The 13,529-nt window shown below is 30.6% G+C and overlaps 2 protein-coding genes across 2 annotated transcripts; both read right to left on the reverse strand.

The window, feature by feature from the left end:
• Window positions 1–1,798: 1,798 nt before the first annotated feature.
• On the reverse strand, window positions 1,799–3,912 carry LOC126657621 (putative oxidoreductase C1F5.03c). The gene is made up of 2 exons (XM_050352331.2): window positions 2,897–3,912; window positions 1,799–2,285 (listed from the first exon to the last, which is right to left on the reverse strand). Exons 1-2 carry the CDS (start codon window positions 3,792–3,794, stop codon window positions 1,909–1,911), a joined length of 1,275 nt encoding a protein of 424 aa, XP_050208288.1. The 5' UTR covers window positions 3,795–3,912; the 3' UTR covers window positions 1,799–1,908.
• Window positions 3,913–10,775: 6,863 nt separating this feature from the next.
• On the reverse strand, window positions 10,776–13,219 carry LOC126657374 (putative oxidoreductase C1F5.03c). Its single transcript, XM_050352047.2, has 2 exons — window positions 12,184–13,219; window positions 10,776–11,498 (listed from the first exon to the last, which is right to left on the reverse strand). The coding sequence occupies exons 1-2, from the start codon at window positions 12,956–12,958 to the stop codon at window positions 11,122–11,124; spliced, it is 1,152 nt and encodes a 383-aa protein (XP_050208004.1). The 5' UTR covers window positions 12,959–13,219; the 3' UTR covers window positions 10,776–11,121.
• Between the last annotated feature and the right edge of the window lie 310 nt (window positions 13,220–13,529).

The following is a 13,529-nucleotide window of genomic DNA, read 5'->3' on the forward strand; positions in this document are numbered from 1 at the left end:
CACACTTCTATCTATAATAGCTCCACTTAAAAAAAAAATCAACCGTTCGATCAGTTTCTAGTAACACAAATAGCTACTATAAAATTATTATTTAATCAGCTTTATTAAGATAAGATAATCATGAACGCCACATAAAGATTAATTTGCTGGTATTTTTGTTCTACATAAGTGGGGTAACATTAAGATGCATCTCATCAAGACCAACTTTATCAGAGTCACTGGTACACAACACATTATGAAAACAAAGATTATATAGGCTCTAAAAGCACATGCTTTGTTATGTTTCAACTGGGGTTCAATGCTCATGCAATTTTCTAATTAATTGTGCTCCAGCTTGGTTAATTATGATTAATCTGGGATTAAACTTTTGCAATTAAGTGACTTGGGACAGTTAAGGATGTATTAGTTTCCGATTTGGGTCTGAAATGAAATTTTAGATTAAGTAAAAAGTTAAAAATTAAGAAACAAATCTAGATTAAATTAAGAATCAAATCCAGAAAAGAAGAAGTTTTAGATCTGTTTTACATTATTAACTATTTGAACATAAAGAATCTATATTAGATATTAGTACCACGGGCAAGCTACTTTAGGTGTCAATTGACGATAAATTATGTTTTAAAATGAATGAGTCAGTCCATAGACGACGCTGATGAATTGAATCTATCTAAATATTTTTCTGCAATTGAGTATTTTTAACATTTTTTATATAAAAAACTTTAAATGTCTCTTAACTTCGCCTCTGATTAATAGTTTGTTTTTTCAATTTCTTGATTTGTAGAATCGGAACCAAATAACAATCCTTAAAAAGTTCATTACAAATGAACCAAACCAATCGTTTTAATAGTTCGGAATAGTATACGCCATTTTTTTATCGGTTCGGATCGGTTCACACCTCAAAGGAAAAGTCACAAAGAGACGAGGAAGGTAAAGTGTCTACATAGGATGAGAGAGACACTCCCAAATTTCAAGAGACAGCTTGAAACACCCCTGGACTTGTTCTAGATCTGTCCATAACAACTTGGGTCTTAAAAAGATGGGCAGTATTATTATTACAGAATCTAATTCTTCAAACCTTCCAAACAACAACAGTCCAATACACAACAGGATTATAAAATTGCATTTTGTTATGACAGTGATGCTTTAACTGCCATTCAGATCATCTTTGAAATCTTAGCGGCTATAAACGACACAAGGATATGATTTTGATAACATTGTTAAATTCCAAATGGTTTCCTCTTTTTGTATTTTATAATTTTATTTTCCTTCTGTTAGAACAGGATAGTATCACAAGATACAACCCGAAAAGAACAGGTGGTTCTACATCTACCTTAATGGCTTCCATGTGCCTGTTTAGGGGGGTGTAAGTGAGTCGAGTTATAATACGTAAGCTACTCTGGATTGACTCAAACAATATTTGAGTCGGGATAAAGTTTTAGATGCTCGAGTAGCATGTTGAGTCGAGCTCGAATTTGAAAATAATCGACTCGATGGGCCCTCGAGTCTTATCGAATTTATTTAACTTTATACTTTTACCCAAATAATTGGGGCAATTGTTTGTACATATAAACTTTTGTTACTAGATTACCATTCAAAATTAGTTTTAATAATTTTTTTACCAATCTTGATAAAACTCGACAAATTTACCGAGCTCGAGCGCGAGTTTGAATAGCTTAAAGCTTTATTTGTGCTCGAACTTGATTAATTAGAACCAACCTCAAGTTTGAGTATGCAAATACACGACTCAGCTCAACTCGATTATACACCATTTCTATGCTAAAGCCTAAAGGTAGATGGAACATTAAATATAACCGGTAAGCGAAATTTCATAACCCAGTCATAAGATCAACAAATCTCTATTGCCAATTGAACAATCTACTCACATTTGTATATTCCATATAAAGGTCGCAATTAGCAATTTCTACGGCCAAGAAATCGAACAGGGCTGAACTTAGAAAGATCAACAATGGTAGACTTACCGTCTAACACAAGCTCAGCCATTGCAGCCCCAGTAGCAGGGCCATTTAGAATACCCCAGCAGTTATGTCCAGTAGCTACATAGCATCCCTTCACTCCTGGAATCTCCCCAATTACGGGAATACCGTCATCTGTGCAAGGCAAGAAGCACGCTTGCTCTGCCTTAATTTGTGCCTGCCCTTCTGCTAAATGGCTGGAAACACTTTCCGCCACCCGCTTTAAAACCCTTATTGATTCTGGATCACCAACAATCTCCTCCGGATTCTCTAACACCTCCACATCTGATGACATTCCACACACGTACACCTCCCCTAATCATCCAATCGACTACAAATTAGGTCTGGGACTCGGTTTGACAACACTCTACAAATTCATTTTCATCATAATACCCAAATTTTGATAAAAATAAATGGCACACGAATAAGGCCATAGGCTGTAAATTGCAATTGATCTATTTGGATTCAAATAAAAAATGTTCGTATTCAATTAGAAGTTAGTTTGATATAAATAAATTCTATAGAAATAATTCATCTCCAAATCTAGTGTTATCATCTTTGCATGTAAATATATTCATTTAATATTCTACTTCAAATGACTTCTAATTAATAATCCCAAAAGTCTAATTCTAATTATTCTGAATATAATTGAATTCAATCTCATTTCATATACATATAAACTCTTACTCTCTATTCATGGTTAATTACTCCCACCAATTAATCAACTACAAGTCGAATTCTAACCCTAAAAGAATCACTTTAAATATAATTTAGTTCTAATAATTTAGTTTATTTAATAATTTATCTAACAACTCTATTTTTAAAAATTTAACAAAGGTAAGTCATATTTATATCAAATCATAAATTCATAACATTAATTCAATTAAAAATAAATTTAATTTTAATAATAATAATAATAAAAATACCTGAAGGACGTGGATAAACTTCAGGGTCCATGGGCTTACCACCTTGACTCCCATAATAGCTTAAGAATAAAGCGTGGGCCGTAATCACATCTCTCTCTTTAGGCTCGATCACCACACTATGAGCCTTTAACCCATAAACCCTAAATAAATCTCTCAACGTTTCAAATTTCCCTGACCACGGCCCAAGCGCCAAAACGACATCGTCACACTTTATCACTCTCCCTCCTTCCAACACCACCGCCTCTACTCTCCCGACATCCTCCACCACCGCCACTTCAACTCTCTCCACCTTCCCTATCACCACCTCAACACCGTGATCCTTCACCGCCTTCGATAAAATTGCCTCCGTGAACAGCTTCGGGTGCACCTGCGCCGTCGTCTCCGACGTCCCTATCGTTCTGGGACTTCGAGCATGGCCGTCGATCCACGAAGGAATATTTTTATCACTTTTAGAGGATTGATTTTGATTTTGATTATTTGATTCGGTGACGGTAAGACTGAGAGTGGTTAGGGGACGGTAACCGTACAATTCGGCACCGTTTAGCTCTTGAGCGAGTGAACGGTGGAGATTGAAGCTGGCACGTGCGAGAGAAGAGAGAGGACCGCCGTCACACCAGTCTAAAGCGAGAAATCCGCCGGATTTTCCTGAAGCACCGCACGCGATTGATGATTTTTCGATGAGAGTGACGGAAACGCCTCGTTTGGATAAGAAGTAAGCTGTGCATACTCCGATGATTCCGCCACCGCAAACGACTATGTGTTTCTGTTTGTGGTTATCCATGGATGTCGATGACAGGCACTGGAACGGTGAAATTTTTCTACCGTAGATACGATTTCGCCGGAGATATGGAGAAATTGTGGAAAACGGTGATGGTGATGCTGCTAGTGTAAGCACCATTATTATCCAACGGGTGTTTCCTTTTAAAGATGACACGTGGATTGCTACAGAATGTTCGTTATTCTTGATGTGAACTGAACTCTAGCAAAGTTTAGATGATTTTGGCCCAAACTATCTTTTGTATGAGGCTTGACATACTATGTTATTAGTACACTTGGGTCCAAATAAAGCCCATTAGAGGATGAGTACTCTCAATTTTTTACCAACATATTAATTATGTAATGTGCAGTTTATGTACATTTGGGGCAAATAATTTTGAACTCTCTAATACATCCAATCAAGTCGCCAAGAAATATTTAATATTACAATAATTGAAGAAATAATATCTAATTTTTTTTATTAGAGATAAAGTTAGTTGTTAGATTTTTAATTTCTAAATTGGTTTACAAAAAATTCATATTAAAGAGCCTCTTTTCGATAAAAGTAAGTTGCTAGATTTTTTTTTTAATTTAAATAAGCTACCTATAATATCGGTCATGTATTTTAATGAGTATTCAGTTTGAAATAAACCATCGGTTTGTTTACTTTTCATACTAAAAATAACTATTAATAGATAATTTTCATAACTTTTTAATTTGAATAAACTGTACATATAATTTTTAGCATCTTACAATTTTAGCAAAAAAATGAAATAATAAATTACGAATTGCAGGCAGACGTGCCAGGAAACGGATTTCGATTGCAAGCGTATAAATTTGACTTCGAATAAACGATTGTAAATTTGGTTAAACTTTTAATAAGAACTCCAAATTATGCTAAGTAATCGAGAATAAAAGGTCAGAATTTATTTGTAACGTTTTGCACAATGTGATTAAATTACAAAATTAAGATTTGTTTTTTAATATTAAATCTATTCTTATAATGATATCATAGTGTATTACTATAATTATTTATAATTGTGACTTGTGAGAGTTTGCCCCCAGATGTATATAGTCCATATCTAATTATTAGAAAAACAAAAAGGGAAAAAATTGATGAAACTGATGGAGTTCCAATCCTCAATGCAACATGACACAACAAGATCCTGCATCAAGACAAAATTTGTGCTTATTACCAGACAACAGAATTAGTTAGGAAACCATAATATATCATGCCATTATCACTTAAACATTTATTTACTCTAAAATCATTTCACTTAGTGGGAATTGACATTATAATACAAAATGAGCTCACAACAATCTAATTATGTATTTTTAATATAATTTAATGTTAGATTAGATACAAAATGCGGTCTTACCTGCGAAAAAGCTCATTAGTTGTTAATTAGGACCCATACCTTAAAGGCAAACATGAAATTAGGTAAATTATTGGTTTTGTTTGTGAGTAATTATTGCTTTCTTTAATTTATATTTTAATGTTACACAATTCAACTATATGATGGCTACGCCATACTTGTGATTTGTTCTACGCTAATCATGCTATTTGTTTTTTATAATTAGATTATCCGTTATTTCTCTTTTTCTTTTAAGATAAGGCTCAACAAAATAGCACGAACACTACAATTGAGAATTTTATTTGAAAAAAAATGGCTTAAATAGCAATATGCCCCCTCAATTTATAAACAATGGACAATTAACATATAAATTAATTTTTTTGAGCAAATCAGATTATAGGCAATTAGTCCTATTTTGATAATTTACCCCCTCAATTTATAAGCTAATTGTCCCTTTAATTGGCACTTTATCCTCTTAACTTATAAGCCAATTTTTCAAAATGGCTCATTGCCCATAATTATAACTTGGATATTAATATCATATTTTATTTATACAATAATTACATAGTTTTATACACATATCACTTAAACTCTCTAATTCCATATGAAATTGAATTTTCCAACATTTAAGATAAAAATTTAATTATATATAAAAATAATCTCTCTTGAAAAAAGAATTTTGGAAAACCCAAATTTTAAATGATATATTTTCATTCATTTAAAGTAATTAGCTTTAAGTCTTATTTTTATGTTTTATATATTTATTTCAATATTTGTTATTCTTATCTTGTTAATATTATATATACAATTAGAAGCACACAAAATAATATTGAATACAAATTTAGAAGAATATAAATTAATATATTTTTTTCTTTTGAGTTGTTTAATTTATATTTATTAAGCATATCAAAAATTATCTATAATAATTTAACTGGCCCCCTCAATGTTATATATCTAGGTTCGTCACTGTATATAAGCTATTTTGATGTGACATTCACATGAAAATTTATACGATAATAAGAATTTAATTCTGATAAGCAAACATTATATATAGAAATTTCATGTGGCCTCATATAAATCTCGACATGAGTGTCACATGCCCGTCACGTGGCTTTTCCTATATCAAGAAAATATTTAATAGGAACGAAAAAATAGATTGATATACACGTGACTGTTATATTACTCTATTTTAAATCAAAAAAATTATCTATACAATGTATTTAATTTTTATAAAATTATAATTCAAATGTATTTTAGTTGTATATTAAAATTTAAATAACAAAATAAAAATAAAAATAGGTCTAGAAAACAAGAAGAAGGAACCACCGGGAAGCAGACAAACCTTAAATTTCCATGAAAATACAGAAGATAAATAAAGAAAAATTTCTTCTTGTTCACACTCTATGCAAACCTAACCTTCCATTAACTTAATTCTGAAATCATGATTTAAGTTAGGTAAAATTCTTGTTAATTAATGGCTAACGTTATCTCTCTCTCTTTTCACTTTTAGTTTCGTTGCCAAGAGAATTAAGTTTTATTGTTCAAACTTGGTGATTTTTAAATGTACTGAAATTGACCATACGGGGGAAGGGCCGGCCTTAGTCAAAATGAGGTTCTAGGCGATTTTTTGGAGCTATTTATAAAAAAAAAATTGTTAAACTATTTACAAAATATGCTCTTTTTTTTTTATTTTTTTTTTATAAAAATACACTCAATTTTTTATTTTATTTTTCTTTAAAAAATACATTTTTGATAGATCATTAGGACATTTTATAAAGCCTAATGTTTATAAAAACAATTACAAAAAAACCTGTTTTATAAAAAGTTAAAGAATACATATACAATATTTTTTATAAAATAAATAAATAGAGATAGAATAGTCCCTAATCAATCAAAAATATATAAAATATATTTTATCATTATTGACATTAGTCAAAAATTACATACATTATATTAAGGGGATTATTTAAATTTTAAAATAATACTTACAATACCTATTACTATATATATATATATATGAGATTTAGCATATATATTTTTAAAGGATTCAAGATAAATAAGGGACTCTTTGAAAGATCTAATTATTAAATTTTTAGTTAATTTATAATCAAAATCAGAGAAATATATGTTTTTTAAAATTAAATATAAATTGAAGAAAAAAGAATTAAAAGACCCATATTTATATGGGTCCCTTTAAATGTTGAAGCTATGTACAGGTCTTAATGGCCTATGCCTAGGGCCGGGCCTTTATGAGTGTCATTTCAAGTTCATATAAATATTGAATTCAGCAAATTATTTTAAGTGGCACCAAATAATTATACTCCCTTCGTCCCATTTTGTGTGTCCTATTTTCTATTTTTGGATATCCTAAAACAATTGTCACAGTTTGATAATAGACACATATATTTTTTTATCCTTAATATTAATGATTAATATGTATAATGAATAAATGTGTTTGACTATTTTATATTTTCAATACAAAATTTTATATTATCTTATTATATAAAAATTATATTTCAAAGTGTTTAATGCTATTTTTAGATTATTGGAATACATTTATTTTTTGTATATAATTTTAAATTATAATTTAATAATAAAAAAATATAATGAAAAATATAAAAAAGATATGCTTATATTTAATTTATTTAATATGTATAAAAAAAATAGAATAAACAAAATGAGATGGAGAAACTAATATTTTAGAAGTGGCCTAACAATTAGACTATGTAATCACCGGCAACTGATGCAAATTTTTGTACACAATATGTAGACAATAATTGGCATCTACAGAAAAAAGTATATATCATCAAGTACTTGGCCATTTTAGAAAAATAAAAAGTTATGTCAAAAATTCTCTAAAAGACTTGAGAATATATTAGATGGCCCTAAACATATTTGGAAATTTTAACCCAATCCATGTTATAGTTTGGTCATTAGGAGTTTAATTCCCAACATAAAAACATGCTTTGAAAATGGTTTACAGTTTTAAGAGAATGTCACATTCATCAAGTTGGGATTGTGATAATGATTTTTGGCAGTTTTCAATGTATTAAATTAGGGATTAATTTTCATCAAAAAGAAATAGGGATTAATTAATACTGGTATTTTGTCTAAATTGATTAGATGAATTAGCTTTCAAGCTTCATTAACCTAATTAAAAAAAATCTTTACTCGTATTATTTTAAAAATATTAAAGTAATATATATTCATGATATGTTAAGTATATATATTAAAAAAAAATGAAAGAGGATAATGTTTTTTAATGAAATTTATTATAAATAAGGATTATAAATTAGAAAAGAATTTCCAAAGATTTAGATTGGGACAAATATATTGTTTTAAATATTTTTATATTTAAATAATAAATTTTATAATATGATTGATGTAATTTAGAGGGATGAGCGAATGATCACTTCAATTAAAATTGAGGTCAATTTGATTAAATAGATAAAAATATAAATATTTTATTAATATTTTTAATCCTATATGACCCACTATTTTTTTAGAGGGTATTTTCTACATAAACTATTTCTAATTTTATTTACAACTTTACATTATTTTTTTGTCTTTATTTTTCTAATTTTTTTTACAAAAAATACCTTTAATATTTTAATTTCACAATTTTTTTTTCACTTTTAATTGATTTTTTTCTGGTATTCTTTTTTATTTTTTATCGTGTTTTTTAGTGTAACTATGATGTATTATAATGTATCTCTTGTGTTTTTTAGCGTAATTATGATGTTTTTATAGTGTAACTGTATATATAGTGTATTTATGATATTTTTGTAGTATTTTTATGGTGTATACCATAAAAAAACTGCAAATGCCATGAACACTGCAAATGCACCATAGATACACCAAAAAAACGGCAGAAATACACAAAAAAAACATAGATATATCAAAAAACACTACAATTACACTATAAATACACCAAAAATACATTATAATGTAAATACATTATAAAAACACTACAAAAATATCATAAATTAATTCATTTTTTACAAAACCGGTAGCATTAAAATAAATAAACAAATCTATGAATAAGAGTAATACAAAATAATTATATGAATAATAGAATAATTTTATAAACAAAAAAATCATAGATCTGTAATAATTTATTTATAAAATGTTTAAATCATCATAAAAAATTTAAAAAATTACAAAAAATATAAAAACGATGTCAAGAAATCCATAGCACGAACGGAAAAGCGCGAACAGAAAAGACGAACGAAAAAGCGACCGAAAGAGACGAAAAATTCATCGGAAGTAGACGAACGGAAGCGCGAACAGAAAAGCGAACGGAAAAGCAACTGGAAAAGACAAACGAAAAATAAAAAGAGATAATTTTGAGATAAAGAAAGAGAAGAAAGAGAAAAGAAAGTGCGGCTATGTCAATTTAATTTAAAATGAGATAAAAATTTATATATAGTAAGTAGTATTTTTATAAATATGTTTGTTATTAGTGTAGAGTATTATAAAAAGATGGACAAATTTGCTGTAAATATGTTTTAAAATAAGTGATTTCAAAAATAATTCTATTTTTTTATCAACGGTACATATTAGCTGAATTTTGTAATAAATGAGCTAAAATAAATTGATTTGTTAGATTTAACCAATTTTTTTCTCACACCAACTAATTTAAAAGATCAGTAGATATTTTCTGATGAGAAGAATCTTCTCTCTATTTTTCTTACATAAATTTTCTAATGGATTTTATTTTCTTCATCAAGTATTGGCATATTCGTTTTACCTTTGAAGGACAATAATTAATGATCTATTTTGGTAGTTTCTTATCCACTAATTCATGGAAATGACATGTCCATTACCATTTTGTTCATCCAATATGATCAATCCGTGGTACTCTCGATCTACTTGGGGCATCTATATATTTCCCCTTTGGTGCTTCCTTAGCATGTGAGATTATTTCAACAGATTTTCCATGTTTATAATTTTATCTTCTATTAAATCAAAAGAAAAAAAATTAGTATATTATTTCGTTTGAAATAAAGTAGATATCTTTTTAATAATGTGCTATTGTTTTAACATATGGGTAATTGTTTAAATGCAAACACGAATACAAACACGAGGGTAAGAAAATTGACAAACGCTTTCTAGCAATCGATATATAATAACAGAGTGAGGGAGCTGGGGAGAGTACGTTGGCCTCTTCAACTTATAAAAAATACTCTTTCTGTTCGAGTTTAAAAATTCCATTTGCTTTTACATACAGATTAAAAAAATAATTATTATTTTTACCTTTTTATGTTTTTTATGTGCCCCTAATAATATGAAAGTTTCCGTAAAATCTCTTTAAAATGACTAAATGAAGGATAAAATAGAATATTCACTGAAAAAATATTCTAAAAATAGAAATAAAACTTTATAAACGGAACATGAGACTTTTAAAACGAAACGGAGAAAGTACTTACATTAATGAAGAGTAATTCTACATTTTGTGAATTAGATCCTTCAACTTTTAAAAATTATTTCTTCAGATATAGGGTATTTTGCAATTTGATCCTCTCGGTATAGAAATATGTACTGTCAATGCCAATATATACTTATTGACTGGATTTGGATGGGTATAAAGCCAACCGAGCTTGATTCATTCAAATGCAAGGCTACATTTAATCATACTATTTAATCATGTCGTGTCTAAAATTATTAAATTTAGATCAAACCGGTAAGCAAAATTTGATAAGTTAATCATAAAATCAACAAATCTTTATTGCCAATAAAAAGATCTAGCTAGTCATAATAAGTAAAGCTAAACAAGAAATAACTGAGTAGTATAATTTAAATATTGAAGTGTGTGACACTCAAAATTGGAGAAATAAAACCAAAATCATTCAAAGCTTATTAGAGGCGTTCACAAACATAATCAAAAGTGTATTCCACACAACCAATGGGAGTTGGTCCAAGTGGTAAGCGGCTTGGTATCACTTAAGCAAGGTCTCGGGTTCGAGTTCTTGTGAATGCAGAAAATTCCCACTGGCAGACTCACCCACCATGCCAGGTGCGCGACGCGGGTCGGATCCGGATTAGTCAGGGCGAAGCCTTGAAAACCGGATGGGCTTACCAAAAAAAAAAGTGTATTCCACACAAAGATTACATTTATTGATTTCTACGATCAAGAAATCTAGCAGGGGTGAACTTAGAAAGATCAACAATGGTAGACTTACCGTCTAAAACAAGCTCAGACATCGCGGCCCCGGTAGCAGGACCATTTAGAATTCCCCAACCACCATGTCCAGTAGCTACATAGCACCCCTTCACCCCTGGAACCTCCCCTATTATGGGGATATCATCATCCGTGCACGGAATAAAGCAAGCTTGCTCTGCCTTCACCTCCGCCTTTCCCTCTGTTAAATGGCTAGAAACAGTTCCGGCAGCCCTCTTTAGATATCTTATTGACTCTGGATCACCAACAATCTCCTTTGGATTCTCTGGCACTTCCTCCTCTGATAACTTTCCAACCACGTACACCTCTCCTAATATTACCATGGCTTACACATTATATTTTGGGACTCATATAATATTCTACTTGACTTGGGGAAAGGATGTGTTTAAAATGGTAAAGATCCGATGATTAATTTTAATTATTTTGAATATAACCGATGAGCAATAATTCAAATAATATAAGTGTTAAATAGCAAAATGCTAAATAGTGGGTTCAAATATTCCACAAACACCCTCTCTCTCCAATTATATATATATAAAAATTATTTTGAATATAATTGAACTCAAACTCATTTCATAAACATTAAACTATTATTCTAATTTATTTATACTTAAATAATCTTGCTAATTAATCAATTTCTAAGATGGTGTTTTGATTTTTTTTTTTGCCAGGACGGTGTTTGATTAATCTTAAAATTAACGGCTGTAAGTTGAATTGAAATGCTGAATTATTTTTGGATAAATTTAAATGCTGAAAATTACATCTCATTCTTTTTAAATTTAGCATTTCTATATCACATTTTTATTTTTCGCGCCGTTTTACATAAGCCAAACGATGCCGTTTTAACATATTTTATTAAAAATATACATGTGCTATCTAAATTTATATAGGATGAAACATGTGATGTAATGTATTAAAAAATGTGTTTAAATCACTATAAACATAAAAGATTGAATGATTATGATTTAAGTAAATAACCCTTATAAAAACCATACCTGAAGAACGAGGATGAATTTCAGGGTCCATGCTTTTCCCACCTCCACTCGAACCACTCCCATAATTACTTAAACACAAAACATGAGCCGTTAACAAATCTTTCTCTTTAGGCTCCATCACCACACTATGAGCCTTTATCCCATAAACCCTAAACAACTCACTCAACATTTCAAATTTCCCCGACCACGGCCCCAGCGCCAAAACCACACCGTCGCAGTTAATCATTCTTCCTCCTTCCAGCACCACCGCCTCCGCTCTCCCGCCATCCTCCACCGCCGCCACTTCAACTCTCTCCACTTTCCCTATCACAACCTCAACGCCGTAGTCCGCCACCGCCTTAGCCAAAACCGTCTCCGTGAACATCTTCGGGTGCACCTGCGCCGTCGTCTCCGTCGTCCCCTTCGTTTTGAGACTTCGAACCGGACCGTCGATCCAGGAAGGAATGTTTTCAGGGGATTGGTTTTGATTTTTTGATTCAGTAACGGTGAGACTTAGAGTGGTTACGGCACGGTACCAATACAACTCGGCACCGTTCAGATCCTGAGCGAGTGAACGGTGGAGATTGAAGCTAGCACGTGTAAGAGACGAGAGAGGACCGCCGTCAGCCCAGTCTAAAGCGAGAAATCCGGCGGCTTTTCCCGAAGCAGCGCAGGCGATTGACGATTTTTCAATGAGAGTAACGGAAACGCCTCGTTTAGATAAGAAGTAAGCGGTGCATACTCCGATGACTCCGCCACCGCAGATTACAATGCGTCTATGTTGCTGATTATCCATGGATGCCGATAATAAGCACTGAACCTTTGAAATTTTTGGTGAAGAAGATACAGTTTCGTCGGAGAAATATGGAGAAAGTGTCGGTTAGTTATATAGAAAGATCTCATTTTTAATTATTGAATGATAGATTAGATTCAAAATGCCGGCTTACCAAATAAATTACTGGTTTTATTTGTGAATGATTGTTTTCTTTAATCATACTGCTTGTTTTTTTATTCTTAGTTTACTCATTAAAGACGATTCGTTTGTTGTAGTAATTCATATTTTTATAAATAGAAATAGGTCAATAATGAAGAAGGGCTGGACAGGCACAAAACAACAATAAAGAACCACTCCATGCAAACCCTACAATGTCATGGAAACAGAAAAGTAAAGAAGACAAGACATATACTGCAAAATTTCTTATCGTTCATCCGCCATGCAAACCTAACCTTCAATTAATTTAAGATAAAATTACCCTTACGCCTTTGATGTATGACTTGATCCACAATTTCATCCTGTTTGAAAATTAAATGATATGGTGTTTTAGTTTTTTTTTTTTCAATTAAAAATAAAATAATCATAATTTGAT

The sequence above is a fragment of the Mercurialis annua genome, linkage group LG7 (genome assembly GCF_937616625.2).
Source record: "Mercurialis annua linkage group LG7, ddMerAnnu1.2, whole genome shotgun sequence".
Classification (NCBI taxonomy): domain Eukaryota; kingdom Viridiplantae; phylum Streptophyta; class Magnoliopsida; order Malpighiales; family Euphorbiaceae; genus Mercurialis; species Mercurialis annua.

Excerpts from the sequence above, each read along its gene's own strand:
- LOC126657621 (XM_050352331.2), bottom strand. The coding sequence starts at position 3,794 with ATGGTGCTTACACTAGCAGCATCACCATCACCGTTTTCCACAATTTCT. Across the intron at positions 2,286-2,896 it reads AGTTTATCCACGTCCTTCAG|GGGAGGTGTACGTGTGTGGA; the intron begins GTATTTTTATTA and ends TTGGATGATTAG.
- LOC126657374 (XM_050352047.2), bottom strand. The coding sequence starts at position 12,958 with ATGGATAATCAGCAACATAGACGCATTGTAATCTGCGGTGGCGGAGTC. Across the intron at positions 11,499-12,183 it reads AATTCATCCTCGTTCTTCAG|GAGAGGTGTACGTGGTTGGA; the intron begins GTATGGTTTTTA and ends TGGTAATATTAG.